This window comes from Brienomyrus brachyistius, chromosome 5 (assembly GCF_023856365.1).
Source record: "Brienomyrus brachyistius isolate T26 chromosome 5, BBRACH_0.4, whole genome shotgun sequence".
NCBI lineage: Eukaryota > Metazoa > Chordata > Actinopteri > Osteoglossiformes > Mormyridae > Brienomyrus > Brienomyrus brachyistius.
The window spans coordinates 7,839,490-7,867,484 of record NC_064537.1 but is presented as its reverse complement, the minus strand read 5'-3'; the positions used below and the strand labels follow the sequence as shown (position 1 = coordinate 7,867,484).

At 41.5% G+C, this 27,995-nt stretch overlaps 4 protein-coding genes and 1 pseudogene across 4 annotated transcripts; 3 read left to right on the top strand and 2 right to left on the bottom strand.

Moving 5' to 3' along the window:
• Positions 1-34: 34 nt before the first annotated feature.
• Positions 35-1,879, top strand: LOC125742698 (G-protein coupled receptor 4-like). The gene is made up of 3 exons (XM_049014946.1): positions 35-91; positions 463-1,440; positions 1,700-1,879. The coding sequence occupies exon 2, from the start codon at positions 498-500 to the stop codon at positions 1,398-1,400; it is 903 nt and encodes a 300-aa protein (XP_048870903.1). The 5' UTR covers positions 35-91; positions 463-497; the 3' UTR covers positions 1,401-1,440; positions 1,700-1,879.
• Positions 1,880-2,005: 126 nt separating this feature from the next.
• LOC125742172 (uncharacterized) lies at positions 2,006-7,204 on the bottom strand. The gene is made up of 2 exons (XM_049013903.1): positions 6,197-7,204; positions 2,006-5,175 (listed from the first exon to the last, which is right to left on the bottom strand). The coding sequence occupies exons 1-2, from the start codon at positions 6,220-6,222 to the stop codon at positions 4,248-4,250; spliced, it is 954 nt and encodes a 317-aa protein (XP_048869860.1). The 5' UTR covers positions 6,223-7,204; the 3' UTR covers positions 2,006-4,247.
• Positions 7,205-7,324: 120 nt separating this feature from the next.
• Positions 7,325-10,054, bottom strand: atf4a (activating transcription factor 4a). Its single transcript, XM_049013902.1, has 3 exons — positions 9,871-10,054; positions 8,720-9,160; positions 7,325-8,547 (listed from the first exon to the last, which is right to left on the bottom strand). The coding sequence occupies exons 2-3, from the start codon at positions 9,018-9,020 to the stop codon at positions 7,637-7,639; spliced, it is 1,212 nt and encodes a 403-aa protein (XP_048869859.1). The 5' UTR covers positions 9,021-9,160; positions 9,871-10,054; the 3' UTR covers positions 7,325-7,636.
• Positions 10,055-17,115: 7,061 nt separating this feature from the next.
• Positions 17,116-20,914, top strand: LOC125743185 (uncharacterized; annotated as a pseudogene).
• A 2,459-nt stretch (positions 20,915-23,373) lies between these two features.
• LOC125742614 (cathepsin D-like) lies at positions 23,374-27,708 on the top strand. Its single transcript, XM_049014782.1, has 9 exons — positions 23,374-23,562; positions 23,965-24,154; positions 24,245-24,368; positions 24,546-24,664; positions 24,997-25,196; positions 26,113-26,235; positions 26,654-26,798; positions 26,938-27,036; positions 27,181-27,708. Exons 1-9 carry the CDS (start codon positions 23,492-23,494, stop codon positions 27,340-27,342), a joined length of 1,233 nt encoding a protein of 410 aa, XP_048870739.1. The 5' UTR covers positions 23,374-23,491; the 3' UTR covers positions 27,343-27,708.
• Positions 27,709-27,995: the final 287 nt, after the last annotated feature.

The following is a 27,995-nucleotide window of genomic DNA, read 5'->3' as shown; positions in this document are numbered from 1 at the left end:
ATGTGAACTTGCACTATACTAAGAAAAGGACTACAAGCGTGCAAAGATAGTGTTAGCAGAAACTCTGATGAAAGACATTCCTGCATTTTAGGTAAGGCTTTTGTTTAGGGTGTTTAAATAAATATACCAGCACAGTTCAGCCCGCTTAATATGGCCATAAGTATTGTATTGTTGTTACTGAACAATGATTGTATGAGAAAGTTTTGACGAAGTAATCTCTGTAGATGTTGCTGTAGAGACATAGTAAATTATAAAAATAAGAGAATGAAACAGTTGACAAGAATACCATAGTTTTACTATTTTCTGTTTTGATTACATTATGAAATTTAATGTGGTGTGAAACAAGACAAAATGTTCTTTCTGCAAATTGTTTTGTTTTTGTTTTTGTAATTATGGTTTTGAACGGCAGATGCAGAGTGAAGATTGTGCTGAAAGTAGTAAACATCTCTCTGTCTTTTTAAGGATCCTTCCTGAAGGTCACAGCGCGTCGTGTAAGAATGAACCTCTCTGTCAACGACAGTCATCCAGCCAACAGCACCACTCTGAGTTCTGGACCCATACTCTGGTACCAGTTTGATGAGTGCAGATCAGAACCGTATGGTTTTGTGTTCTATTTCTTTGTTAAGGTCTTGAACATGCTAGTGGGTATCCCTGCAAATGTGATGGTCATGTGGCATGTGACCAAGAAGAGGGCTGACCCGTCCACCTCCGACATCTTTATCTTCAACATGGCTCTTCTTGATGCCTTTTTTGGCTTAGTGACTCCCATCGAGCTGGTAAACCGTCTCCTTCTGGGTGATGACCGGATCTGGTACTTCCAACGATTAGCCTACGGGGTCAAGGATGTCACTCCTCTCTTCCTGACGTGTGTCTGCCTGGACCGCTATGTAGCTGTGGTCCATCCGATCGTCTTCAGTCGAGTCAGGGACAACAAATTCAGAATAGCCTTGTCTTCGTTTGTATGGACCCTAACCCTCGCCTATGCCCTGTCGAAGTCCATCGTGAACGACAATACCATCAACGAAGTCTTTGCCGGACTCATCCTATCGGCGTTCTGCATCATGATCTTCTGCAATATCTCTATCATTTGGGTGCTAAGGCGCTCCGTGATTGGAAAAGAGGAGATGCACCCAACGAAGAAGAGAGCTTTTAGGATGGTGATGATCGCCCTGGCCATCATCGTGGCCTTATACCTGCCCCCTGTGGCACTCTTCCCCTTCTCGAGGTTCTACAGCTTTGTTGATTTCAACTGCAAGATCAGCATCATCGTCTTCGCCATCATGGACCTTAGTTGCAGCATCGAGCCTCTGCTGTACATATCCAAGATGACGTTTTTGACCTTCCGTGGCTGTGCATGCTGCCAAAGTCTAAGCAAGAATCCCGTTCATGTTACTGTTTGATCCAGCCATGACTCAGCCAGTCACTTCCTGTCCAGTACAAGTAAGATTCCTGTTAATATTACTGCCTGATCCAGCCGAGACCAAGTGGGTCAATTCTTGTACAGCCTTTTGCTGAAGGAAGCTTATCATGATCTCTTCCATCTCCATATTCTGCTCTCATTATTGCATGATAACTCATACACACATATATGTATAAGATGAACAATGATATACATGTAGCATTAGCTTTGGTTAGCTGGAAGACTAAAGCTTCATTTTTGAGGGTAAGGATTGACTCTTGTTCATTTCTCCCTTCTTAGGACCCTGTTTATCCGACACAATCCACAAGAGCCAGCAAGTTTTCAGATTTTTTCATCCCAGGAGTAATTTCCCACATAATAATTAAGATGTTAACAGATAGCTAATTAGGGCCGGCAGTTGAGAGACCCTGTGGGATTAATTAGGAATGAGCAGAGCTGGAATGTTTGAATTCTCAGACAGATGGGGTAAGCTTCATAATTAATAATTCTGTAAATAAACTGTTTATTTAGAGGAATTGCTTTTAAGGCAGAGCATACTATTTTCCTTAAAACATATTTATATATATATATATATATAAAACACAGTTTCTTCAGATTCTGAATTTTATTTATTTTTTTAACAAATTTTCATGGTTTAATAATTCAGTCCATCAGGACTAGTACAGAAGCAGAATATTTCTCTGAAATTGTAATTTTAATTATAATATGATACATATTTTAATGAACGTGTTATTTGAAAATATGCATGCAGAGAAATCAGGGCTGAATTTTAAAATAAAAAATATTTTAGCAATTTAATAATTCCAATTTTAGCAAACGGCCCAAACTAATAAAAGCAACATCTGACTGCTTTATACAGATTTAAACAAGGCTGCAGTGCCTTTACCCTCAAACACTGAGGCGGTACCTAGTTAATTATCAGAGCCTCGGATCAGTCACTGGGTATCCCGATTCGTATAATTAGCTTTTCTAAACCTCAAAAGATATTAAGACAAGTGATAAAAGTAGTAGTATGTCAATTTACTATTTATGTGAAGTAAACAGACACTTCTAGAAAATTATCTATAAAAATTGATAATGTACCATATTGCCATACGTACTATTTCTGTGTCAGAATCTAAAAGTAAGATATTTGTAATTTAGGACTGTGAGCCGTGTGAAATGTGAATCAACCCCTAAGTGATTGACTCAAGTAGTTCAAACAGAAGAACTAGGCAACTAAAATTTTGAATTAAAATAACTATGCTAATTATAATAGTGAATTCAATGTGAAAAGCAGTTCTGGAAAGAATGTGTTAATGATTTGACACTGATTTCAGTACAACATTGTCAAATAAAAATGAATGATATACATCTCATGAGTCTTTTATTGTAGAAGTTGAATACGCGTTATTAATAGAAATAATATGAAGTTTTCCTTTATGGTATTAAACGGTTTGATTTGCCTTCTGAGAATTACCAACATGTACTTCCACAGAGTTAAAATGTCAAAGGAATTTTCAAAAGTTTTTAGCCTTCTGGAAAACTTAATGCTCTGTCAAAAACTGTCCAAAAATTTTATCAGCAATCAGACCAGACCTGCCAGAATAATCTGCTGTTAATCACAGGTCATACTTTATTCATTTAGCAAAAAATTTTATCCAGAAAATCAAAAATGAATACATTCAATCTATAACCCATCTGTGAAACATGAATACACATATTTGCTCTTAATTAACATAGTGCAGGAGCAGTGTAAACAATGAGTAATATATAAAATATACAAGTGCCGAATGGATTGCAACCTCAAAAGATTCTGCAGTTCACAGAATTTCAATGCAGGCTGCACCACTAGGGGGCGGTAGAAGAAAATAATTCCCGCTTAATGTAGACAGAGTAGCAAGTTGAAGAAAGCTCCAGGAATTTAATAAGCAATTAGATTAATTAATTCAGGGTAAAAAAACAAAAAATAAAAAATAAAAACACTTAACATTATACTATTTATTTCAAAAGTGAGTGGATCTCTGCAAATGCGGGATGTTTGGTTTTAAGCAGCTCCTCAATCAAGCAAAATATTTTCAATTAAACCCAAAACAACAGTATTGTATAAAAGTAAAACCTTATAGCAGGGGTAGGCAACCCGGAACCTGTAGGACCAGTATCCAGGTCTTCCATCCTACCTGATGAGTGACTATTCCCCTGAGATCAGGTAGGAAGGAAAACCTGCAGTATCCTGGCACTCCAGGATCAGGCTTGTCGACCCCTGCCTTAAGGTTAATAACACAGACAGCAATGATTTGGTCCATAGAACAGAATATTCCACTGAAACCAATCAGGTATATCAGCGCTAGTTCTCCACCACCATAACCTCTTCAGTTTAGTCCCAGATCAACGCAGGAAATATTTTATACTAGTTTTGTAACTTCATGATAATCAACTCAGTCCGGCACCCAGATTCTCTGCATTGAACCTGAGCCCGGAACCCCATATCCACACATTCTATGCTTGGAGTTCTAACCATAATACGTTACCGTCCCCATCTAGAGAGAACTGGAGCAGGAGTCAGACTTCTAAACAAATATAACAAACAACAAATAAAAGTCATTCTTGAGGTTGCTATTGATTTTCTGGTGAGTGGTGTGCATACAACTGTGAGACCAAGGGTAGAAAGCATTAAAAAAAAAAAAAAAGATTATTATTTTCAATTATAAGATTAAATTATTCTTCCCAATCAGCCTGCCTTGTGCCATATGTTCTATGTATGCTGGAAAAGGCTCTAGGCTCACAATGACACTGAATACAATTATAACAACAAACTGTTTAATTCAAAATGAATTATTATATGCAGCTATGTCTGGGTTATTTTTAGATGGAGATCTCTAAGGATCTCCATGCTGGCTGCAGGGCCATCAACTGATGTGACATATCCGGGGTAGGTGGGGCAGTACTCAGGTGCAGATCTGGGTACAGACCCATCAGGTGGACTGAGTAGGGGAATGAGCTTGGCATGAGCATAGTCAATCTCAAAGCCCTCAAAGATGAGTGCGACCCCACAGGCCCCCAACCCCTCCTCGAGCAGCAGAGCCACCTTGCGTGTGGCCAGAACCAAAGCTCGGTAGTCATCTTCATCCAGGCGGAAGATGTCGCTGGTCAGTGGCCGGCGAGGCACCAGGACTGTGAAGCCTGGCGCGCTCGGGAATGGTGTGAGGAAGGCCACGTGGCTCCCATCCTCCCAGACCCGCCACTGCTGCTCCTCTCCGCGCACGATGCGGGAGAAGAGGCCGTCGTGAGAGGGATCGCCCAGGAAGCTGTAGTTTGGAGGCGCGTCAGGAGTTGGGAGGTTGGCCCGAATTTTGCCCCGGATCTCCTCCAGTTCTGCATCCTTCCAGCGTGGCCCACATTTGGAGGTACAGTAACCAGGATCGTGAGGCTGGAAGTCCTCCTCCTCGGCCAAGTGGGGCCTCCAGCTGGGATCCAGCCCATGCAAGGGCAGCACGCGGATGTGAGCCGGCCGCTCCGGCTCGGGTTTGAATACCAGCGCACAGCGTTGCACCGAAAGACGCTCACAAAGGAGGGCCGCCACCATCCGTGCCCCCAGTAACATAGACAGAAACTCTGTCTCTGCCAAGTGAAAAATACTGCTGGGTCCACTGGGGGATCTCCGAGTCAGGACAGCAGCTCCTGGAGTCCAGGGTTCAGGGTGTAGGAAGGCAACCAGCTGGTCTGTTTCCCAAATCAAATGCTGTTTTTGAGCAGCGGAGCTCAGGAATGCCATCCTGTGAAGAGCAGAAGCATCAAAAACACAACCAGATGACATTCACATCTGTTACATTTGCTGCCACTGCTATTAATGGTAATTTTGACACTAGATAAATTAGAACAAACCCCTTGTTAACATTATAGCTCAAGATTCCAATCCAAAATCTAATAAAAGTGATTTGAAAAACCACCGATGAATGGAAAGTGGCTGACGGCTCACATTCCCATCAGACATCCCAGCTCTCCCGGAAGTTCCGGTGTTGCACCGTATTTTGTGACCTTCGTACTGTGTGACTCCAGAGGCGCGATTTCACGTGTTATTGGGAATGATCGCGAGGTTCCTGTTCACATGCACGCGCAAAATACACACAATAAAACGTCATACACAATCAGAATGAAAGATAAAAAACTGAAAACTATCGTGTAGTTTTACATTCATTTGAAATCTGCATTTACGTACATGGATATATTCTTGGTCGATATTTATATGTAGCTTGCACGCACCCCCTTTGAAATAAATACGTTATTTACACTCTTTTAGCTACCTATATAATTTGCGATTTTGAAATAATATGCAGAAGAGTTATTTCCAATCATAGCTCCTAAGGTAACGCTAAGAAATACGAGGACGGAACAGAAAGTGGAAACGCTGCTGCCTAGAAAATGTTAACTGTGGTACGTTAAATGACAATGGTAAAACAATTACAGTACATGAAAATCCCAGGGGACTCGTGCACTTGAACGCGTACGACGGTCACAAAATATGATGCAACACCTATCTGTAGTTCTGCTGTTCAGTGGTAAGATTAACCGACAAAAAGTTTTACCCCTGCAACCTCGCACAAACATTTACTACTCTCTTATCCTTCAACTACGTCCCTGAAATATGTAACTCTAAGGTAGGAAGTCTGCAAAATACTAATATTGTCCACAGTGCATGGTATTCTATTATAACGTGAAATCACATGTAACAGCATCACCGCCTCCCAGAACAGCTGAACGTAACAATTTACAAAAAACGAAACTCGCGTTACTTACCTTCGTATCAACTTAGTTATAAACATACACTACGAATCACATTTAAAGTGGTGTGGTGTCTCCGGAAAAAGTTTAGTGGCTTTAATGTTTTATTGGAAGTTAGACTTCCCAGATTTACCTACACCCACACTGATAAGAGGCAGGAAAAAAATCCAGCGGAAGTCACGTGACAGCGCGCAAGTAGAGGTCCGCCTCTCGCCAATGAACTCCATGCGCGCGGGCTTCCGGTCCCCTTATCGCGCGAGTGGGAGTTTTTTTTTGTAGAGTTTCTGTATTCCTTTATTATTAGTCAAATGATTTGGTGTTTTAATAAATACGCTAACACAGTTGTAAAGTATAGCAAACAGTGTTCACAGATATGATTTAACTTTATTGATCCCATAAGAGATTTTTTTTATACATGGCGACAAGCTAGTTAAATGATCTTATTGAACTGCAATGAAAACATAAAATGAAAATGATTTGAGATTTCAGTATGCCTAGATCAGTGCCACCAAAAGCACCGTTCAGAGTTACGTGTCCCGTAACCGATTTTAGCTGGGGCAACTGGCGTAATAGGAATACGAGACTTATCTGCTTGATGAACCGCTGGTCCAGACTTTCCATTTCAATACAAGGACATAAACCTGATACATGATTAACCAGTATTAAAAGGCTACTCATAGACTGATGTATTTTAGGAATAGTTGTTTAATATAGTTGCTTAGTAGAGACTAGCACAGACATACTCATGTGGCTTGCGTTAAAAGCAACGCAGCTGTTAGGAGAAAGACGTCTTCAGTTCCACATTCCAACGTCTGCTAAGTTTAGTTACTTCTCAGAAGCACCTGCCTAGCAGATGTCCTGCCAGACATGCTATGAGACATAGGGAAATTTACACTGGAATTTCTTTATGTTCAAAAGCTGAAAATTCATATTCTAAGCTGGTGACCCCCAAGCACTTAAATTGACTTTAAGGATGCCCCCCAGCCCCACCCATCCGTAACAACTTTAAAATTAATGTCACACAGCAGGTCTATGCTTTCACTTGGAATGTTTGAGTCCATGCTACAGATCAGGATGTACTGCAAAATAAGTTTATACACCGTGTTCAACAGATGTTCAGGGAAAACACTGATTTTCAGACAATTGTCTCAGGAAAGCTTTATTAGAAAAGATGCGTTTTACAAGCAAACAGTGGCACTACATGTACTATGTACAGAAACTGCTCATATTAAATAAATTCAAGTAATGCACTGTACAAAACAAAGGTGTGAAATGTGACCCCTTACTGGACATTCAGAATAAACAAATGGAGAGCTACAAAATGTAGAGGAAACTGGGAAAAGCTGGCAAATTAACCCTGAAAAATGAACCTTGCACTGGAGTTTTTTTTTTTTTTTGAGTAAAATGACACTATTCTACAGAACGGTGGGTTCCCCACTTGGGCCCTTCCTTGATCTACGATGCATCTTTACGGACATTATTTCTTCTGCTCTTTGCAGCCCGCACCTCTTCAATGAGATCTTTGAGATACTGGATCTCCTTACTCATTGAGTCTGCCTTTTCACTTAGTTCCTGGTTCCTCTTCTCCAACTCACTGCACTCTGCATTCAGTACGTCATGTTCAGCCCTCTTCTTCTGACGGTATCGAGTGGCAGCAGTCTTGTTCTGCTCCATCTTTTTCAGCTTCTTCTCCACCCCTTTTGGAGCAGATGAAATGGACTTCACCTTGGCAGTGACTGGTGACTGCACAGCAGGTACTGGACGCGAGTATGGCTTTGTGGTCAGGGAGCTGATTGATAGAACTGGTGAGCTCAGACAGGGGCTGTGCTCTGGAGAGCCAGTGTCAGAACCTACCCCGCTGTCACCATCAGAGAGGTCTTCTGAGCAGACTGGCACCACACCCAACACTCCTTCCTCTTCTTTGGGTGCCAGGACAACAACAAAGTGGGGTGCTGGAAGTGAGAGAACTATCTGGGGTGCACTTGCACCTTCTGAGGGAGCCGATTTCTCACCTTCAGACACATCCACCTCACTGCCCAGCTCCAAGGTGAAACTTGAGGCTAACGATGGAGTAGGTGAGGGTGACTGAGAAGGGGCTGGGGAAGCTGGTTCCAACTTGACATCAAACTCATCTTCAGAGGGGGGCAGGGAACTGATACTTGGCAGTGCAAGGCCCAGCTCTTCCTGGGAAGTAGGAGAAGGGAACTGAAGGGAATCGAGATCCATTTCAGACTCAAGAGAAGCAATGAGATCTTCTGGGGAGCTGGGAGACTCATCTGAATCACAGGAGCCAATCAAGGAATCCAGGTCAAATTCATTGAGGTCGATCTTCTCTGCCATCCAGTCCATTCCAGAGAAAGCATCCACTGAAAAACAAAGTTAATTCAATTTCATATAAAGTTATGGGACTTTCAGAACTAGTTTACATTCTTACAGCAATACATCTTTTAGCCATTAAGGCATTAGAATTTTCATAAAAGAATGACTAGTAATTCCATGTGGTGCAGAATGAAGGCCAATTTATTTTAAAATCCTCACCTCGGCCATTATCTGCACTCACGGGAGCATCTAGGATCTCTTCAGACAGCCATGAGAGGGCCAGTAGTTCATCCCCAGCCTTGTTGCCCAGAAGCGAAGGTGGTGAGGAAGGAGGGAAGAGAGAAGGGAGTGAAGAGGTGGAGTCAGGGTAAGAGAAAGAGAGGGGAGATATAGTCCCCTCTAAGGAAGGCTTCTCTTCATATTTGTCCAGTAGGGGGCCAAAGGGGTCAGCCATCAGATATGAGGACCCCAAGAACAGGGCCCCCACATCCTCCAGACCGGCTTCCATACTCAGAGACATGGCAGGCAAGCACAGGGATCACTGACACGTCAGACAGTGGTAACTGTGGCTGCAAAAGCAAGGAGTCTTCGGCTGACAAGGAGTCGAGGGATTCTGCTATGCTGTCGACTGCAGCAGTGCTGATGGTTGCTTTGAGGGACCTGCAGGGAAAAGTCAGGGTGAGAACAGGGTGAATGGGTAGGTTGTGGGACTGGACATTAATGCAAATGCTACAATGTCAACCATCATTAGATAATAAAGCCTAATTTGAATGTATATTAAAGTTGGATACCATTTTTGGACATATAAGCAGTATCTTCATATTATAAGAAAAATTGTATAATCCACTTATTGTATTCAGTATAAGTAGATGATACATTTAGAGGAGAGGGGGGAAATACAAGTAATAACACGTGTTAATTTCAGGGATATTAATATACATTGCTAAAGCCGACATTCGTGGTGTTGGCTCGGGCTTTTCGACAAGCCCGCCCTCAAACAGACTGAAATACCAAATATGGTCATGACCTAAGATGCTCCGCCTTCCGGAAATCACCCAGTTAGTTACTGTATAGCTGACGTATCCCATGGCAGGCGCGAACCCGCCAGGGGGAGTTGCCTTCTCGCCATTTTATTTACACTGTAATGTAACGCCCTTGTACGGGAAGAGGAGATACACGCCATATTGGTTTTGCCACGTTGCTATTGTACAACAGTCAGTTCACTACAGTTCTATCCCTCAGGAAATTAAGATAATCAACTGCTTTAGCCATAAAGGTAAAAGTCATTTGTTAAGACACTCTCCCCCTACATAAACTCAACCAGTACATAAATGATATCAGGTCAACAGAAAATAACAAAAAATACTTACGCCATTTTTGCCAAATATAAAGCCAGTGCACTGCACCGCTGCACTGTTGGGTTCGCCGCTGCTGGGTTGCAAATCGTTATTCTGCCATTGTCGTGCCCGGAGCGAAAGCGCTCACATACACAAAATACCAAATACTACTTCTTCTTCGACTTCCTAGGAAATACACAAAACGCGCAACACAGTACTACTTATACAGTAGCAATGCACCCCACAGTAACCTTCCGCTTCAACTGGTATTCTTAGTATTAGTCCGCGACCATCTTAAAGTCTTTGTCTGCATTTGTGCCTTGCGACCTATTTTAAGCAAACGAGCCAATGTAGGTTCAATATGTAAATAAGTACAACTTTGTGGGACATTCCCGTAACTTTGAAAAAAAAAAAAAAAAAAAAACTGAATCAATATCCGTGTTAAGATATGAAAGTTTATTGGTGAGATATGATAGATGCCACACAGAAAATATTTAGGTTTCCTTCATTACAATATTTTGTACTGTTTTCAAACGACAGATGAATTACTATTGTATTCATATTTTGAATTCTGTGTTATAGAGGTAGTAATGTAACAACTAATTCGTCTTTTGCCTCAAAATCTAGCTAATGGAATGGAAGTACGTGTCGCTCAAAGAATTTTAACAGCAGTTTGGGAACTATTCTCGTCTAATCGTACGTGGTTGTGTTAACGCAAGATTACTGTTGGTGTTTAATAAATACTCCATTTGTTATCTTTATTTTAAGATCCTTGACTTTTAGAATACGTTTAACAAGCAGTGTGTATAAATCAGTTCTGCACCAAATGACCTAGATGGAATCTGTATATTTAACACGTAGCGTGAAGAAAACCTTAAGGGATGCGTACACTGTATATTTTAATTCAAAAGAGTAATATCAGGTCCTTTTAGAATAAAGACTAATGTTTAATGTTTAAAGGCTAATTAATATTTAATATGGATCCTAGTGGAAATTAAAGTCGAATTTCCATCTGATTTAGGAAAAAAAATTGTATTACTTCGAATCATATCTATTATTTTGGATTAAAATGAGTGGTTTGTTGAGCCAGTAGAGTAACGAATAGTTCACTTCTCACATTTCATCAGAAAGTACTTGAAAAGGTCGTGTAGTTTCAGGAGGAATTTCCCCAAGGGTAAAGAATAAAGAACTATGATATTTATAATTGGTGAGTTTGATTGTATTTCTTTATTTAACGTAATTACATTGTAAAGGGAAGGATTTATATTTTGTTAAAAAATGTTGATATAACTAAATAGACTTCATTTTTGTCACATCACACTGGATTCCCGCATTTTCCATTCATTTTTCATTGCACAACTTGAATTGATGTATACCGCGGGCTGCCACTTTCCATTAATATTTCAGTTAAACTATGTTAAATTGCTAATGTCGCAGTCGAAAGGTGCCACCGTAGTACCACAACCTTTATCGTAGGAGAAACTGTGCGCACCCAGGAAGGCAATGTATTGAACGAGCAGCCAGATACAACCTGGGAACAGATGATAATGTCGCAACTATTACATAGAATAGACGTGTCAATCAACCGAAAATTAACGATAATAAGAACAAAAAAACTCTACATTTTAATCATAGCAGTTTACGTCATGTTACAAACGCGTACATAAGGCTCGACGATAATTGGACACTATGCAGTCAGGTGGTGCCCGTCGGCGAGGATGCAAATAAGCATGTCGGTTCCAGGAAGTGAAGTTTTCTCTACTGTAAAACATCCATGGAATATAGTTGCTTGTTTTATTTGTCAGCCAACGACTTGATATATCTAGGTGGTCCCCTTGGCATTGTATCAGAGATGCAAGTTGAGGCGTAGAAGTATTTTCACACTAAACCTGAATTGGCGGTTACAAGAAATGCACGACTAGTCTGGCGGGTTTAATTGTTGGGGGTTGGTAGATTTTGACAATGCTGCGGAACGCCTTTTCATAAAAAAAAGGAACATGCTATGGCGGAGTGCCTAAGCGGGATGCTGGCGCTCCAGGTCATGTGGTAGTAGTTCATGTTGCGCGCTTAAGTACTTAAGGGAAATTATGACCCGCAATGCATCGACATTCGTATATAGGCCTATATATTACATTTGATGTGTCTCGTTAAATCCATCCAAATCGTTTATGTGTGTGAAAGGGCCCTGCCTGTTTGACAGGGATTTATAGTCTTTGTTTAGTTAACACAGGATCACTTATAGAAAAACTGACAAAAGGCACAGAAGCCTTACTCCTTTCTCACAGTTGCCGGTTGGTTATCACAGTGTGGTGTGTTTATTAGTTTTAAATATAGTTGATTTATTTATTATTTGGATTTTCTTTTATTGGCTGGGATGCATTTTGCATTTTCTATCAAACGGCCAGCCTTTCTAACACACGTTAACTCTTGCAGTAAGCTGTAATTGCTTCCAAGTTTTCTGCAAATTGCTTCTATACTATTTTAGTAACGTACCTCAGTATGACAGATATCTGGCATTTAAGTCTAAACTATATCAATCAGGATATCACTGTATTTACAGCAGAATGTGTTTTGTGCTGAGTCACAGTTGATGTAGATGCTTTTAGTGATTGCCCATTAAGGCACTGAAATAGAGCCACAAGCTATGAAATTGGTGAAAACCCGAAGCTGTATTCCTCATCCGCAAGAGGACAACACTGAAAATTAGGCAATCGAGGCTGCCATGCAGGTGTAAATATTAAAAATGTAGACAGACGTATTGATAAACCACACAGTGGAGGCTGCCTTCACGTAACAGCTCTGGAAAGTGCGACGTAACAGGGCAATCTATCCACTGAGTTACCGTATTCCTCTTAAATAATAGATATGTAATCTATTTCTTTATTTATTGTGAACACGACCAACTGTTCACATGGTATACCTTGGTAAATTATCTTTCGCATTTATATAATATGTTTTAAAATGTTCCTTTATCTGAAAACATGCAAGATACATCTGAAGAAAAGCAAATGTCATGAATTATCACTGTATTTCACAATCAGTTCAGTTTTCATTGCATTACCAAATTGCAGTGTCATCTGCATGCTGATCAGCTTGTTCAGCTCCGCCTGTACCTCTCTGGTTAGCCTTTGGATCATTCCGGAAAATCTGATCTGGACGTCAGTCTTCGGGTTATGGGAACCTTCTTTTGTGAGGTACATGTTTAAGTCCAGGACAGATTTGTCCCTGAATACGGACCACATGCTGCCCGCTGAAGCTGTGATACATTTCCAGTTTTTGTCTATGTCCACCATCTTGACCTTAATCTCCATCTTCTTCATGGTGTTGCTGCCACAGACATTGTTAGTGATCTAGGCAGATATGAGTAAAAATTTGTACCTTTGCTTGTCAATGGGGCTGTACCCTCGTGGGTCTGCCAATTGTACCCTTAGCTGTAGGTAAATGTACCTTTTAAGGAAATGAGGAACATTTCTGTACTATTGATGGTACATTAATGCTGTTTGTACCTTTGGGATGTTCCTCCATGTCCATTTATGTACATTAAAAGGTACAAATACAAGGGTACAACCCCAGTGACAAGCCAAGGTACAAACTTTTACCTCTTTTCTGGCAGTCCAGCTTCTCCCGCAATCGCCAGAGCAACACTGATTACAGCTGTGACCGCAGGCTCTATGATAGCCCTCCTATGCCTTTAGGGTCTTCATGGTGTAGCGCTGGCGGGGGGCATGTCCCAGCATGCCCTGCATGCACTTGTAAATAGCCCTTGTATTATTGTGTCGTTAATGGTTGCATTTCCCTATTGTGGCGCATGTGTTTGCCCGTGTCTTGTGTGTACCCTGTCTGATCCTCGTGTGTATTTAGCGCGTGTAAATCTCTCACCGTGTGTGCACCCTGCAGCTCGGTGTCTGACAACTTTGTGTTTCTGCTCAGTGTATTTGGTTCAGTGTCATTGGGAGCCTGTCACAGTCCTGTTACGGGCTGCTATTAAACTAGATTGTATTTTCTCCAGCAAGCAAGTGTCCTTCTCTGCCCGGCAATACAGTTTGTTGCCAGCCATGTTGTTCATTTCAGATATGTGGCCCTATAGAGCCGGTTTTGTTAGGAGTCACAGTAGAGTTGCCAAGTTATGAAACCACTGATAACACAAAACTGTGCTCCTCATCTGCAAGAGGACTACTCAAGAGATTGCTGGGTTGTTTAATGATTGGTTCTGATACGGTGTTCTGTTGGTGCAGTAATGTCACATTCCTGTACAAAGTTTGGCCTTCTTAACCTTTGTGAGCGATGATTGGAAAAAATAAATCCTTTTTTTTTGAGGAACATTGCGTCCATCTTCCTGTGTTTTTCCCTAGGACTATGACAGAGTTTGCATTGACCATTTTTAAGTTGATAGAGGGGAGAGTGGCAAAGCCATTCTGATTTAAACATCCTCCATGAAGACTGAAAATGGACGACTGCACATAAAAGGTATTTTGTGTGTCTTCATAGTTTGTGGTATAATGAATAAGCCAGTTCATGCTGACAAGTGCTAAGAAGCAACAGAACAGGATTAGCAGCCACCCACTGCTATGTGGAAGATCTAAATGAACTTGGGAGTGTCTCACAAGAATGTACACCAGCTCATTTGTCCATATGCCCCAGGCAACGACTGAAAATTGTGTGAACTTTTTGAATCCTGACATTCCAGGTGAATGTGGTGGCGGCCAGTCAGTATGTAACTAGATTAAAAAAGAACTTCTGATTTTAGGAATTGTCTGGACTTAAGGCAATGTTAGCATCGCCCCAATTAAGCAAATTCTGCACATACATACATGCTCCATGACTGTACCTGCACCACCCCAGTGAAGTTACACCCTTGCTGGCTGTCATATCTGCACCTTTGGCCAAATATCTGGTCCTGAGATTCCTGCCCTGCTGTGGTAACAGTCGGGGGGGGGGGGGGGTTGGGTGCTTGGCATGGCTAGGAATCTGATACTCAGGATCCAGCAGTTTAGCATCATCAAAACATTTTCCAAGAAAGTCAATGTGGGAATCAGCCAGGGAGCTTAAATCACATTGATGAGCAGAACTTCAGGGGAATCCAAAGTATTGCACACGAAATACCTTAGTGGATATGAAATGAACTTAATTTAAATTAATTTAATTAACAAACCAGTCACTTTCTCAGGATGAAAGAAATTCTAGCTAAAGTGATTTTGGGCAATAAGTTCTTCCTTCCCTTACCTGAACACCTCCATCAATGCCAGTGCGGTTAATCCGGAAAATTCCCATTGGGCAGCCGGTGTTTGGAGCTGGCGATGAGGGTTGGGAATTGACACTATAATTTGATGTTTTTGTTACGTTGACCACTCGACTTAATTCACTGCTGGTATTCGCCACCCCGCACTCAACAAAATTTTACCTACTCAAGTTTATGCAGGATGGGGGTGGGTGTAAAAGTGCTACTTTCAAAGGGGGGGCGTAGTAGAAAAAGTTTCAGACTGACTAAGTGTTTTTTCCACAGCTGCGCTCTGTGCTCACCAGCAAACACGCACATACACAGATACTGACAGCACCCCCCCTCGGAGGCCAGTCTAGGGTTTGACATTCCTGGGCTGAAATTCAGTCCTACTCTGGCTCTGTCCCACACCCTGGGTGTCAATACCAACCATTGGGCCAAAGTTTCACCCTGGCATGATGAGGGCACTCTGCCCAAGGTTCGAGGCTTAAGGATATCCAGGGAGGGGGGGCTTTTGCTGTGGTCTGAGATCTGATATTAAGAGGTCTGCATTATTCTGAGCAGCTGGACAATATATACAAATAGCACAACTCAATAACAGTTAGTACAATTCAGAAGAAGCTCTGTGAGACATTATACTAGAAGTTTGCGCAGGGAAATGAACTTTTCAGTCAGAGTAAGTGGTTACATGAAAAAAATAACAGAAACTAAATCAACAGTATTTTTGTGTGAATTTTTTTAGTAGTGGTGTGACTGACATGCTTAAGACACTTTCTGAAGTATGATTTACAAAGTGTGATAAAAAGTAGTGACCTATTTGAAGAAGATTGCTCATGGTTAGTGTGACCGCCTAATCTGTGTCAGGAGGGACACTATGAACTACGACAGAGTATCTAAATTACCATTTCAACCATTTCAATTAAGAGGACCCGGATTTCACTTAAGCGCTGAATTCTTGCTGTGTGTTGATTGGTCAGTTTCCTATAATCATGCACCAGGGATGGGAAGAAGTCATTCCTTGGTGAGTCTGAGTCAAGTCTTGAGTCAAAATTCAAAAAGTCTTGAGTAAAGTCCAAGTCGAGTCTGAGGCTTTCCGTCATTTTTACAGTCAAGTCACAAGTTATAAAATTAATGACTCAAGTCCAAGTCACGTTGTGTGTTGTTTTAAGTTGATGTGAGGGGGATATAGGGCTCTCGAAGGAACAAACAAGCACACTTAGGGTCGCCTCTGAAAACTATTTATTACAAGCAATACAAAATAACCTTGCATTAAAAACAATACCAAGACATTGCATCAAAAGCAATGCAAAATAATCCAGTATCACAAGTGATATCTAATAATTATAGTTATATACATATATCATTAAGAAGAATAAAACTGCCAATACAAGAGATTACAGGTATATATAATAAAGTGACAATGAAACATGCACACATAGAAAGTGCACATGGATATTATAGTTATTGTGATAATTGATTGAATCAACACATTGACACTGCAAAGCTATTCACACTCGGACGTGCCATCATCACCCACCTTCACTCTTAGACTGGGGAGCCCTTTTCAGTCCTGGCAGGAGACCAACACGAAAGTCTCGAGAAAGTGCCGGTGATGCGCGCTCTATCCCACGGCTGAGCTCCAACCAGCACGGAGATCTCCCCTTTCCTATATACTAAACTTTGGGCATTACATGTGGGCAGGGGACGAGCTGGCCAGGCTCGAATTTCTCAAATTTCCAATTTTGTCCAAGCAACGCCACCTGCAGTTTCAATTGGAAAGTTTTTATAATCAACGTATCCCATCCTCCTAAGGATTGGGGCAAGTGTTCTACACACACTGACTAACTGGGTGTAGTTCCCAAAATAATTAAACAAGTATCCTTGAGCAGTGCTTTCCCTCCCCATGAAGATAAGGCAGGTGTCTCATACACTGACCGGTGGATAAGGATACTCTGAAACCATTTGTGAAAAACAAGTTATATAAGTGATCAGAGAGGGAAAAAAAACTTGTTTACGCAGTTTAACCTTTCATTTCATTTTCGCCCTCCACCCCCTTCCGGGGTATGGGCCGCCAATGGGCCGAGGTTTCTGTCCTGGGCCATTCTTTCTAGTTGACTCCAGGTGTAGCCCATCCTTGTCATTTCTGCCTCGAGGTCTCGTCTCCAGGTGTTTCTTGGACGGCCTCTCTTCCGCTTGCCTTGGGGGTTCCATCTGAGAGCCTGTCTGGTGATGTTGGTTTGTGGTTTGCGGAGGGTATGCCCTATCCATCCCCATCTTCTCTTCCAGATTTCTGCTTCTACTGAAGGTTGGTAGGACTTTTCCCATAGGTTGGTGTTACTGATGGTGTCTGGCCAGCGGATGTGGAGAATCTTTCTGAGACAGGTGTTGATGAACATCTGGATTCTTCGGATGTTGGTTTTCACATTGGAATTGAACAGACAGATCTTGGTGGTTTAACCTTAATACAATAATATTATAGGTGAATCATGGATGACGTATCCGAATCTCAGGATGATCAGTCCACACAGGATCAGAATCAATCCACACCTCAATCACCTCATATGTATGTCTGTAACAGGAGGACAATGATCAATTCTAGGCAACGTAGTCATTTGCAAATTCGTCCTAATCCATGTCATGTAACTTGAGACTTATGTCAATATTTTTACCTCTAGTGATAATATTTGCTGCAGCAAAAACCTGCCACAGTCTGTCATAAGATACATTCATTATAGGCATAGATCGGTTCAAAAGAGTGTCCACTCACAGTTGGCCTCACACAGTTTATACATCCATGTATATGCAGAGAGTGATGCATCTTTCCAACAAACTATCTCAGGAGACCTTGCATTCATCCAATTGAAAATGTAGACAGCAGAGGATTATTATACACTAAAATTATTAAATTAAGGTTATGGTGTCCAGAGGGGGACTGTAATTTCAACTCTTCTCGAGTCATAGAATCTAAGTCAGGTCCTAGAGTCAAGTCATTGCCCTGAAGTCCAAGTCGAGTCCCAGTCTTTCCATCTATTTTGCGGAGTCAAGTCACAAGTCATCAAGTCTGTGACTTGAGTCTGAGTTGAGTCGCGAGTCATTGACTCGAGTTCCCACCACTGTCATGCACGTGTCGCTAATGTTAATGTGAAACAGCTGGATGAGTCTTTCAGTCAACGAAACAAAGCAGTAAAAGTACAATGCAAACCAAACAATTTAGCTGAGCACGGAAGCCTTTCGTTTTTAAAGTAGTTTGCAAAACAAACGTGAAAACCTGAATGTTTACTCTGGACCTGAGCAGCTCTTCACAGGGACCAACGAAGTCCTGCAGATACTGCTGCTGCTTCTGGATGCGGGAGTGCCATCCCGGAAAGTGCTCAGATGCTTTGTGCTAATCGATATGCACTATGACACACTTGTACAAGTATGAAACACTATTTTACAATAACCAACCAGATCAGGGAAGGGTTACAATGCGCACCACTGCAGTGGTTTAAAAAAGGCAATATTTCTGAGTCTAAAGAAAATAGGATTTCTAATAAAAAACCTGATGAAAAAAAAAAACAATAAAACATCATCCAGATAACTGAGTAGGGTTTATCTACCTAATTAAACTCAAATAACCCCTTGGGTGGTGTGAATGCACTTTTCTTTTGTTTACAGGAAATAAATTAGCAGCATTGGGAACAACGCGCCAATAAAATGTCCAGACTGGTGGTACATCAGCAGAAAGTGCTTCTGCCACCTACTGGATGTGAACCATCATAACTCCAAACTTTACTGGAAATTGACCGCCAGTCATGCAACCGTTGTCGTACAATGCAATTTCCTGCGGCGTTTATAATGCAAGCGCCAACTGACCGTTTGTTCATCAGTATCGTAGCCTATTCACTGTAGCCAGCAAGGTCCCACCAGAGAAACACATTTCTCTTTTTCTTTACGGCGCGCATCTTTAAATTTTTGTATACATACCATAAAAACATAACGTATAGTAGAAGGGGCATTGTGATTTTCACAGCACCTGTGGCTTTAGGGATCTTCATTAACTGCAAGGCCCTCAGTTCTTTTGTAGAGGTTAGTCGCTCCATTACTGCCCTCGATCTTGCTGGCGTTACCCCGTCCACTGAGGCTGCAGAAGGGACCTGAGAGCGCGTGTCCTCTGTCAGGCCCCCCTTACACTCTCAAGCCCCAACGTCATTTCCGTTCGAACGACAGAATTCTTCTTGTTGCGAGCTATAAGAATCAATCTTGTCGTGCGGATAATTCTGAAGTCGTGGAATGTATGGCTTATCTATTTAAAAATTAATTATCACATCGAAATATGCGTATGTCGAACTCATTGCCTTACTACATGCAACTCATGTTTACCTTAAAAAAGTCCTAAGAGTGGTGCTCGGTCACATAAAAAAGTCAGCCAAAGACAAAGTAAACTTTATAGTCATCTCAGCTACTGTATATACAAGTATATAGAGAGAGAAGATGACGTGACTCCGACGTGACTTACGTTATCAGGAGTGGCAAGATGGACTTCATAACTGAATATTACACTGCAGAGAAAGACACCATTGTATATCCCTTTTTATTTCAGTTTTCAAATGTTTCAAAGACATGCATTTGTTTTGCAAATTTCCTTATGTTAAACACAGAAAAAACAGAAGTTCTGTTAATTGGTCCCAAGGCTGCTAGAAATAAGTTCCACCACCTCAACGTTGGTAGCCTTCCTACACAACCTAACACGGTGGTTAGAAATCTTGGCATTCTTGTCGATTCAGATCTATGCTTTGATGCTCACATAAAAAGTATTACTAGAACTGCGTTTTATCATCTACGGAACATAGCCAAGCTTCGTAAGATGCTCTGACTTAATGATGCAGAAAAACTAATACATGCCTTCGTAAGTTCCAGACTGGATTACTGTAATGCCCTCCTATCGGGTTGCCCGTCTGGATCCTTGCATAAACTTCAGATGGTACAGAATGCTGCAGCCAGAGTTCTAACAAACACTAAAAAATTTGATCATATTATACCGGTCCTATCCTCTCTTCATTGTTCACAGTTAAGTCTCGAATTGACTATAAAATACTGCTATTAACTTATAAAGCACTAAATGGCCTTGCACCAGAATACCTTAGTGATCTGCTGACCACATACAACCCTCCACGCTTGCTTCGCTCTCAAGCCATGGGATATCTGTTAGTGCCCAGGGTAGAAAGACCTACGGCAGGCTGCAGAGCTTTCTCCTACAGAGCTCCTCAGCTGTGGAATGGTCTTCCACCGGATGTGCGGATTTCAGGTTCACTCTCAATATTCAAGTCCAGACTAAAAACACACCTGTTTAGTTTAGCGTATTGGGACATTAGTTCTAGCCCTAGCTAACTCTTCACTCCCAGTCAGACCTGTAGTGTGAGGTGTAGAGCTGGGTGGGGATCGGTGCCATTGGCTTTGGATAAACTGGACTGTCAGTGCTGTCACTCTAGCTTCGCAATCTCTTGTGAAACTGGAGTGCTGACATTTCAGGGACTCCCCATGCCTGCATTCCCACCTGCCTCTCCCTCCTACTGATGCTGCCATAGCCATATCTGCCGGAGCTTGCACATTGCACTTCATATTGCACTCACCTAGCTTTTAGCACTGCCAATAGCCTCCTCTAATTTGCCTAATTGTACATTTTATTTCCCCTACTCCTCCTGGGGGGTGATGCCTGGAGACCTCAATCTATCAAGATATCCAGCACACCCGGCCACATGTGACGTCGCCACCACCAGTGACGTCCCTGCATCCAGCTCGCCGTTCTGATCTTCCATGTATGACCCGCTGCCTTACCTCTGGTTGCCTGGCGATTGGAAGAAGACTCGGCATCAGCATTGGCTTGTCATCTTCTTTGCTCTCCTGTTATTTCCCAAATCTTATGATTGGGACAATGTGACTTGGCGCTTCCCCGTCTCTGGCACTTAACCATCTCTCTATTTGACTCTCCCTGCCGGTCCCTGGAGGATGGGCTCCCCCTTTGAGTCTGGTCCCTCCCAAGGTTTCTTCCTTCTAGGGAGTTTTTCCTTGCCACTGTCGCCTATGGTTTACTCACTGGGGGCTTTGTATATTTATTGTCATTTTATAAAGTAGTTCATATATTTAAGTGTTTTATACTGTATTCTGTTGACATCCTGTTGGGTTTGAAAAATAAACCTTTTGCTGTTTTGTGTTTTATTATTATTAAAAACAACATAGTTTGTATATAACTAGAATAGTAGTTTTTCTTGTAGAAATTTAATTCTCATCGGCTCCTTAGAAAAAAATTAACATAGTAAAAATATTGTATTATGGCCAGAACCAAAGCACATTTTTTTACTGGCAAACGTTTATTTAAATTAGGCAATTATACAACTATTTCAACTTCACTTTATATTATTGTCTTCACAATATAATTAAAAATATTTTTATTTGTTTTTTTATAAAAAAATGACTGACTTCGTCATATATTTACATAATATTGAGGTATGTATTAATATATCATATATATATACACGGTAAGAAAGTTCTAATGAGCTATGTAGGCACACGACTCTAAATCTATGTTGGAACACTGGACTCTAGACATCGTTATTAAAATGGTGTTATTACTTCGCACATATGTTGGGTAAAACAAATACGTTTTGTCAATAACCAATAAAGCACAAAATATGTTTATTAGATTATGACTTAAAAGTTTCCGTATAAACATTTAAATGCTGACACAATACAATATTTGACGACATAAATATGGCACAAGAAAATAATGATTAAAAGTACATATTAGCTATAGTCTGATGTCTCACAATAATAACACATACAGTAGCACTACATTTATTTACACACACATATGTACAACTATATTGTTCAGGTTTGAGACGGATTCCCTCGTTTAAACAGAAATTACGTATTGGGGTTTGTCAAGACGGATTTGTCCACAGGACGGATTGTTTGTTTGTCTCTCGGAAAAAATAATCTCTCTCCAAATCTGCTGAAATATAAAGCAACAACAGCGTGTTCATGGAGGCAGCCATGTTTGAATGGGAGATTCGGAATTTCCGGATAATCTGTCGTTTTAACGGAAATGGCGTAGGGCTTGAGAGTGGAAAGGGCTTGACAGGGGACACGCGCTCTCAGGCCCCTTCTGCAGCCAGACACTCGTGGGCAGATATTGCGCACTTTCCCAAAAATCTAAAAAATGGATTGCATCTGCCACCTGCTGGTGATGAGCATGCTTAGCAGCCCAGAGTCACAATAGAGACATTGTAACAGTACCAGGCTGGAGTATTTTTAAGTCTCACGCCTAAAATATGTGGTGAATACTTTCATAGCCACAATCCAATTGACGCTTAGCATGAACAAACAAACCAAAAAATCTGATTGTTGATATTTTCATTAGTTTTAATTTTTTTACTTGTTTTTCCACAAAGCTAATATTGATCCTTTCAGTTACTCTTCACTAGTAATAGGAAACTCTTGTGCTGCGTATTTTCATATGTCTTTTATTGTATTTTGAGCCAGTGCTTGATAAAACGTGATTATTGAAAGCAGGAAAAATTTGCCCTGGATTTGGAACCACACTGGAAAAACTTAAGGATGCAGCTTCAGGGTTTTAAGATAAATTACTTATTATTAGTATTTAATTAACGGTGGATCTCCCCTCTAAAACATACCAATGGACTTCTCAAATTCTAAGTAATTGTACTCCGTTGTACAGTTGTTCAGTGGTAGTTTTCTGCACAGCCCAGGTAATACCCGGGATAAAATTATAATAAAAATACCCGGAATAGAATCTCAGTCGATTAGAGCACATACAGTCACACACTGCGGGCATTAGGTTGACCATACGTTCTATTTTTCTCGGACTTGGCTTCTTTTTTTGGACATAAAAAAGCTTTCGCTTTGTTTCATGTTGACGTCTCTCTTTTTTGTTAAGGTCAGAATACTTCCTGTGTGCATATTTTTGTTGCTTCGACGCCCCTCTTTGCGTCCTGCCCTCGGTGTCCGCCTTTTTACAAAGCAAAATATGGTCACTCTAATGTTGCAAGCACATGGAGAATATTAACACACATCCAGGAAAGTCAAAGAAGAGAACACGTTAAAATACAAGCGTAATAAAGAATGATTTCATTTAAGCAAATTGTACGGCAATATAATATAATTAGGTGTAAACCACTGTACAAATACCGAACAATATTTCGTTAAATTCCGGAACTTCCAAGTTTCGACTCGTGACTCGAGGTATGATAATGATTATTTGTTATCCAATTGCGTTGCAGATATTTACGAGCCCCAGCCAATCAAAATGGAAAACAAAGAAAAGAAGCTCTACAGCTTCCGAATATTGGCAACATAAATCAACTGACTTAACGATACGTAGTTGCGTCAGATTGAGTTAAACTGTTTTATTGGTCACTGCTTCGCCAAGACTGAAAAATGTATCAACAGAAGTTATATTTTCTTTTAGTTTCGATTATTATTTTAATTCCCAACGATGCACTTATAAGGTAAAATTATGCATTTTAAACCAATTTACAATTAAAACGTGTGCTATGTATGCATGACATGTACTATATTGCCTGTGTGTGACAGTTACATAAAACTTAATTCTACGCTGAACCTAAATTTTGATCCGTTAATTCCTCTGCGGTGCGGAAGTAAAATAACGCCACAGAGTTTCCTAAAGTTTAGTTTCGACGACAGCAATGTGAACTTCTGAATCCAGACAAAATATATTTCAGTTTTCGAGTGTATGTACACTGCCGTTTTATGACTGTTATCATATGCAATACTTTTACGATAAATCTACAGGTAAATCCGGTGCCTTGGTTTACAGGAAGCAGAAGGAATTTGCGCGGAGCGGGTCGCTCACCTTGCTGTAATACGGTAATTGGTCTTTACGCCTTCAGGGTACCGTTGTACAAGACGCGCCGTGTGCGCTGGCTTCTCTACGATAACGGCATCAGCACCCCGGAGCAACTGTGCTCGCTTGCTGCGAAGCAATGGGCCGAAGTATCTGGGGATGAAACGGGAATCGACGGAGACCAATCCTCAGCTTCCGCTGCTTTTCCCGTGGAGATCTTAACCAAGTTTATGGACGTAAGTTCAGGAAATGTGCAGTAGTTTGAAAATCTACTTTCCCCGGGCAAAAGTTTTTTTTAATGAGCCTCACTGTTGCCGCTTTTCCAGATGCAGTATTATGGCGTGATCAGTATTGGCACCCCCCCGCAGAACTTCACTGTGATTTTTGACACCGGCTCCTCCAATCTTTGGGTGCCTTCCGTTCATTGCTCCTTCCTGAATATCGCCTGCTGTAAGTTGGCTGGCTGTATGATTTCTGCATGTTTGTGGAAACCTTCGTGCTTCTGGGCTGGTTGCAGGTTTTTCCTTCTGTCAAGTGCGTTCTTCTTTTGGCAGTTTGTGACGTAATCGACCTGAAACTTTGTTATCACACTCTCCCCCCCCCCCCCCCCTCTCCCCACATGCTTAGGGCTCCACCACCGGTACGACTCCAGTAAGTCCAGCTCCTATGTGAAGAATGGCACAGAATTCTCCATTCGCTATGGCAGGGGTAGTCTGTCTGGATTCATCAGCCAGGACACAGTTTCGGTGTGTGTGATGTCAACACTGGCCCTCTGGGCTATGCTGGTGCTATATTCTCTGTGATTCAGTTCTGCCATAAGAACGTGCGAAGTGATGCACCACAAAAAGCAGATCTGGTCAGAGTGCATTTCCGAGATCTGACCTTTATGTGGAGCAGTGGTTAAGGAGACAGACCATTTCCCTCCCATGGGGTGGCTGCATTGAAGAAGTACTTTACCTGAACTGTTATTGTGAATGTCCTGCTATGCATGCGGTATATGACAGGACTTGTGTGCAGAGAAAGCCAGCTGTGTTAGACTGGCGTCGATTTATTTATTTTTTCTTATCTCCAAATCTAGGTGGCAGGCCTGGCAGCGCGGGCACAGCAGTTTGCAGAAGCGGTCAAGCAGCCTGGCATCGCCTTCGCCCTGGCGCGTTTCGACGGCATCCTGGGCATGGCGTACCCCACGATCTCCGTCGATGGCATCACCCCCGTCTTCGACACTATCATGGCTGCCAAGCTTTTGCCACAGAACATCTTCTCTTTCTACATCAACAGGTCTCTGCTGATCCTTTTCTTTAAAAATGAATAAATACATGATGGTGTGGGATGGGCTGACTGGACATAAGCTGTACTGTTAGGATAGACAGACAGATAGATACTTCGTCGTCATTGCATATTAATACACGACAGAATTCGCTTTGAAGCAAACCGTTAAACTTAGCGGCTTAAAAATGGCAGAAATATCAAAGATAAAAATAAGGCCGTATAAGTAAAAACGGAGCTGGTAAAATGCAAATTGCGATACATCTTTTAAAATTAATATCAGTGATTATGAGTCCATATCATTCACATCACATTTCAATACTGCATCACATTTTAAATGTCAGTAATAAATCCATCAGCAATGCCACATCAGTAATAAATAGTATATATCAGTGCTTATAAAACCCGTATCATTGACATCAAGGTGTAATATCACATCACGTCTTTGAAGTCCACGCCAGTGCTTATCCAGTTTCTTTCTTCCAGTGCATCCATGCATCAAATGAGAAAGAGGGACCATATCAGTGATTAAAATCTGTTTCAGTTCTTAAAAAGAACCGTATCAGAGTAGCAGAGTACATCCATACATCACATCTCAGAACAGCCCATACGAGCCATACCAGTGATTAGAGAAGGTCCGCTTTGGATGACTTGTTTAATAATATGCATGTCAGGTGGCCAATTAAGAGTTAAGCAGTTTATCCACTACTCTGGGGAAAAAGCCGTTTTGAAAACGATTCATCTGGGTTATAATTAGATTTAAGATGATGATGATGGTGATAAAATAATAATAATAATAAATGCTAGCTTATACTTTAAAGCAAATCATAGCAGACTAACTTTTTCACCCATACCCTTCAACAACACGAGTGGTGCATTTAAGAAGCATGCCAGCAGCGTGTCACCTTGACTGACATCTTTCCATCAGGAATCCTAAAGCTCCTGTGGGTGGAGAGCTGATGTTTGGAGGAACGGATGAGAAATACTACGATGGTGAGCTGTATTACGTGAACGTCACTCGCAAAGCTTACTGGCAGATCAAAATGGATGGGTAAGCCGCTTGACCTGTTTCATCCTAGTTTAATCTTTAGTTAATGTTTAATCGTTCCAAGTGATATTTTAGCATGGGAAATGTCCTAAGTGGTGGCTTAATGGTTACGGAAGCGCACTTGTAATTGAAAGATTGCTGGTTTGAATCCCTGCCCAGCTAGTCATCACTGAGGTACCTTGAGCAAGGTCCTGCTCCCTGGGTGCTGAATTAGCTGCCCCCTGCTATTGTCACATGTGGGTTAAATGCAGAGGACACATTTCGTTGTTGTGTACTGTGGTGTGTCAGCAATGAGCACTGATTACCTAATTCTAAATGCCCTAAGATAACTAAGAATGACAATCTGGCTTGGCTTGAAAGTTGCAGTGTCTGGTACCTTATACACATTACTTTAGTCTGTTCTCCACACCCATATTTGCAGTGTTGCCGTTGGCGACCAGTTGGTGCTGTGCAAGGGTGGTTGCCAGGCAATTGTCGACACGGGAACCTCCCTCATCACAGGCCCTGCTGAAGAGATCCGTGCTCTACAGAAAGCTGTGGGGGCTTTTCCTTTGCTTATGGGAGAGGTGAGGGGGCCAAACGCTACTTTGCCGATTTGCTTTCATTTTAGCCACGTCCATGAAATTGGTGATGAGGTCATTTGCACTTTATGTAATGAAACGACATGGATGTCCTATCATTCCGATTTGTCCTCTTGTCTCTTAGTACATGATTGACTGCAAGAAGATCCCATCCCTCCCAGTCATCTCCTTCACTCTTGGGGGCAAGCAGTTCAATCTCACTGGAGAGGACTATGTGGTGAAGGTAATTGTGTCTCCAGAAGAGGGAGACTGATGCGATGACTAATCCCATAAGTTACTGTCCGCATTAGACTATAGCTCTATACTTGTTACAGTGCTGGATGCATGAAGCTTCAGCTCAGACTCTTTGTCTTGACTTTGCTTTTAGGAGACTATGCTGGGACAGACATTGTGTCTGTCTGGGCTCATGGGCATGGACATCCCCCCCCCAGCCGGACCCCTGTGGATTCTGGGTGACGTCTTCATTGGACGCTACTACACTGTCTTCGACAGAGATGCCGACCGGGTGGGCTTTGCGCCCACAAAGTAAAGGAGAGCTTCATTTGAACGAATGATTTGACACAATTTACCAATTATGCTTATGATTTTGAGTTATTTTTTATCACAATGAGAATGTGTACTGCTAAATATCAATGCTGGGGTGAAATTTGAGGCACACGTGCAGGGGGCTGAAACAAATGGCAAAATAAACAGTTTTCTGTTACTACAAAGCAACAAGCACTAGCTGGGACCACTGGTCTTTGTGGGATTATAAATGGATCATCAGTGGGTATGACTACCTAAACGCTCATGTTTGTAGGTCTGATACCTTTGCTTTAATTTTTTTTTATGTTTTGCTACTGAAAACTCTGTTGTGGACTTTTGTATATGTGTTGTTATAAACCCGTTTTTGAAATTGTCCGTGTGCTGTTCCTTCACTTTAAACCTTTTGAAGGCAGGTAACACACGTCTTGCTGTGCTGTTGTTTCTAAAGACTTTGCAGGACCAAGCATGCAAGCAGGTAGTGCTTAAGTATAGTTACCATTAGTATTTAGCTAATGATTTCCTATGACACACACAGACATATGTATGCACTTATCTGGCAACTCATAAGCAGTTTTTGGGGGTTGGCTAAGCAGTGAAATTAATGCAAGTAAAACATGTTGCATAATGTCTTATGTGGAACCCATGTTAGTTTCCCAT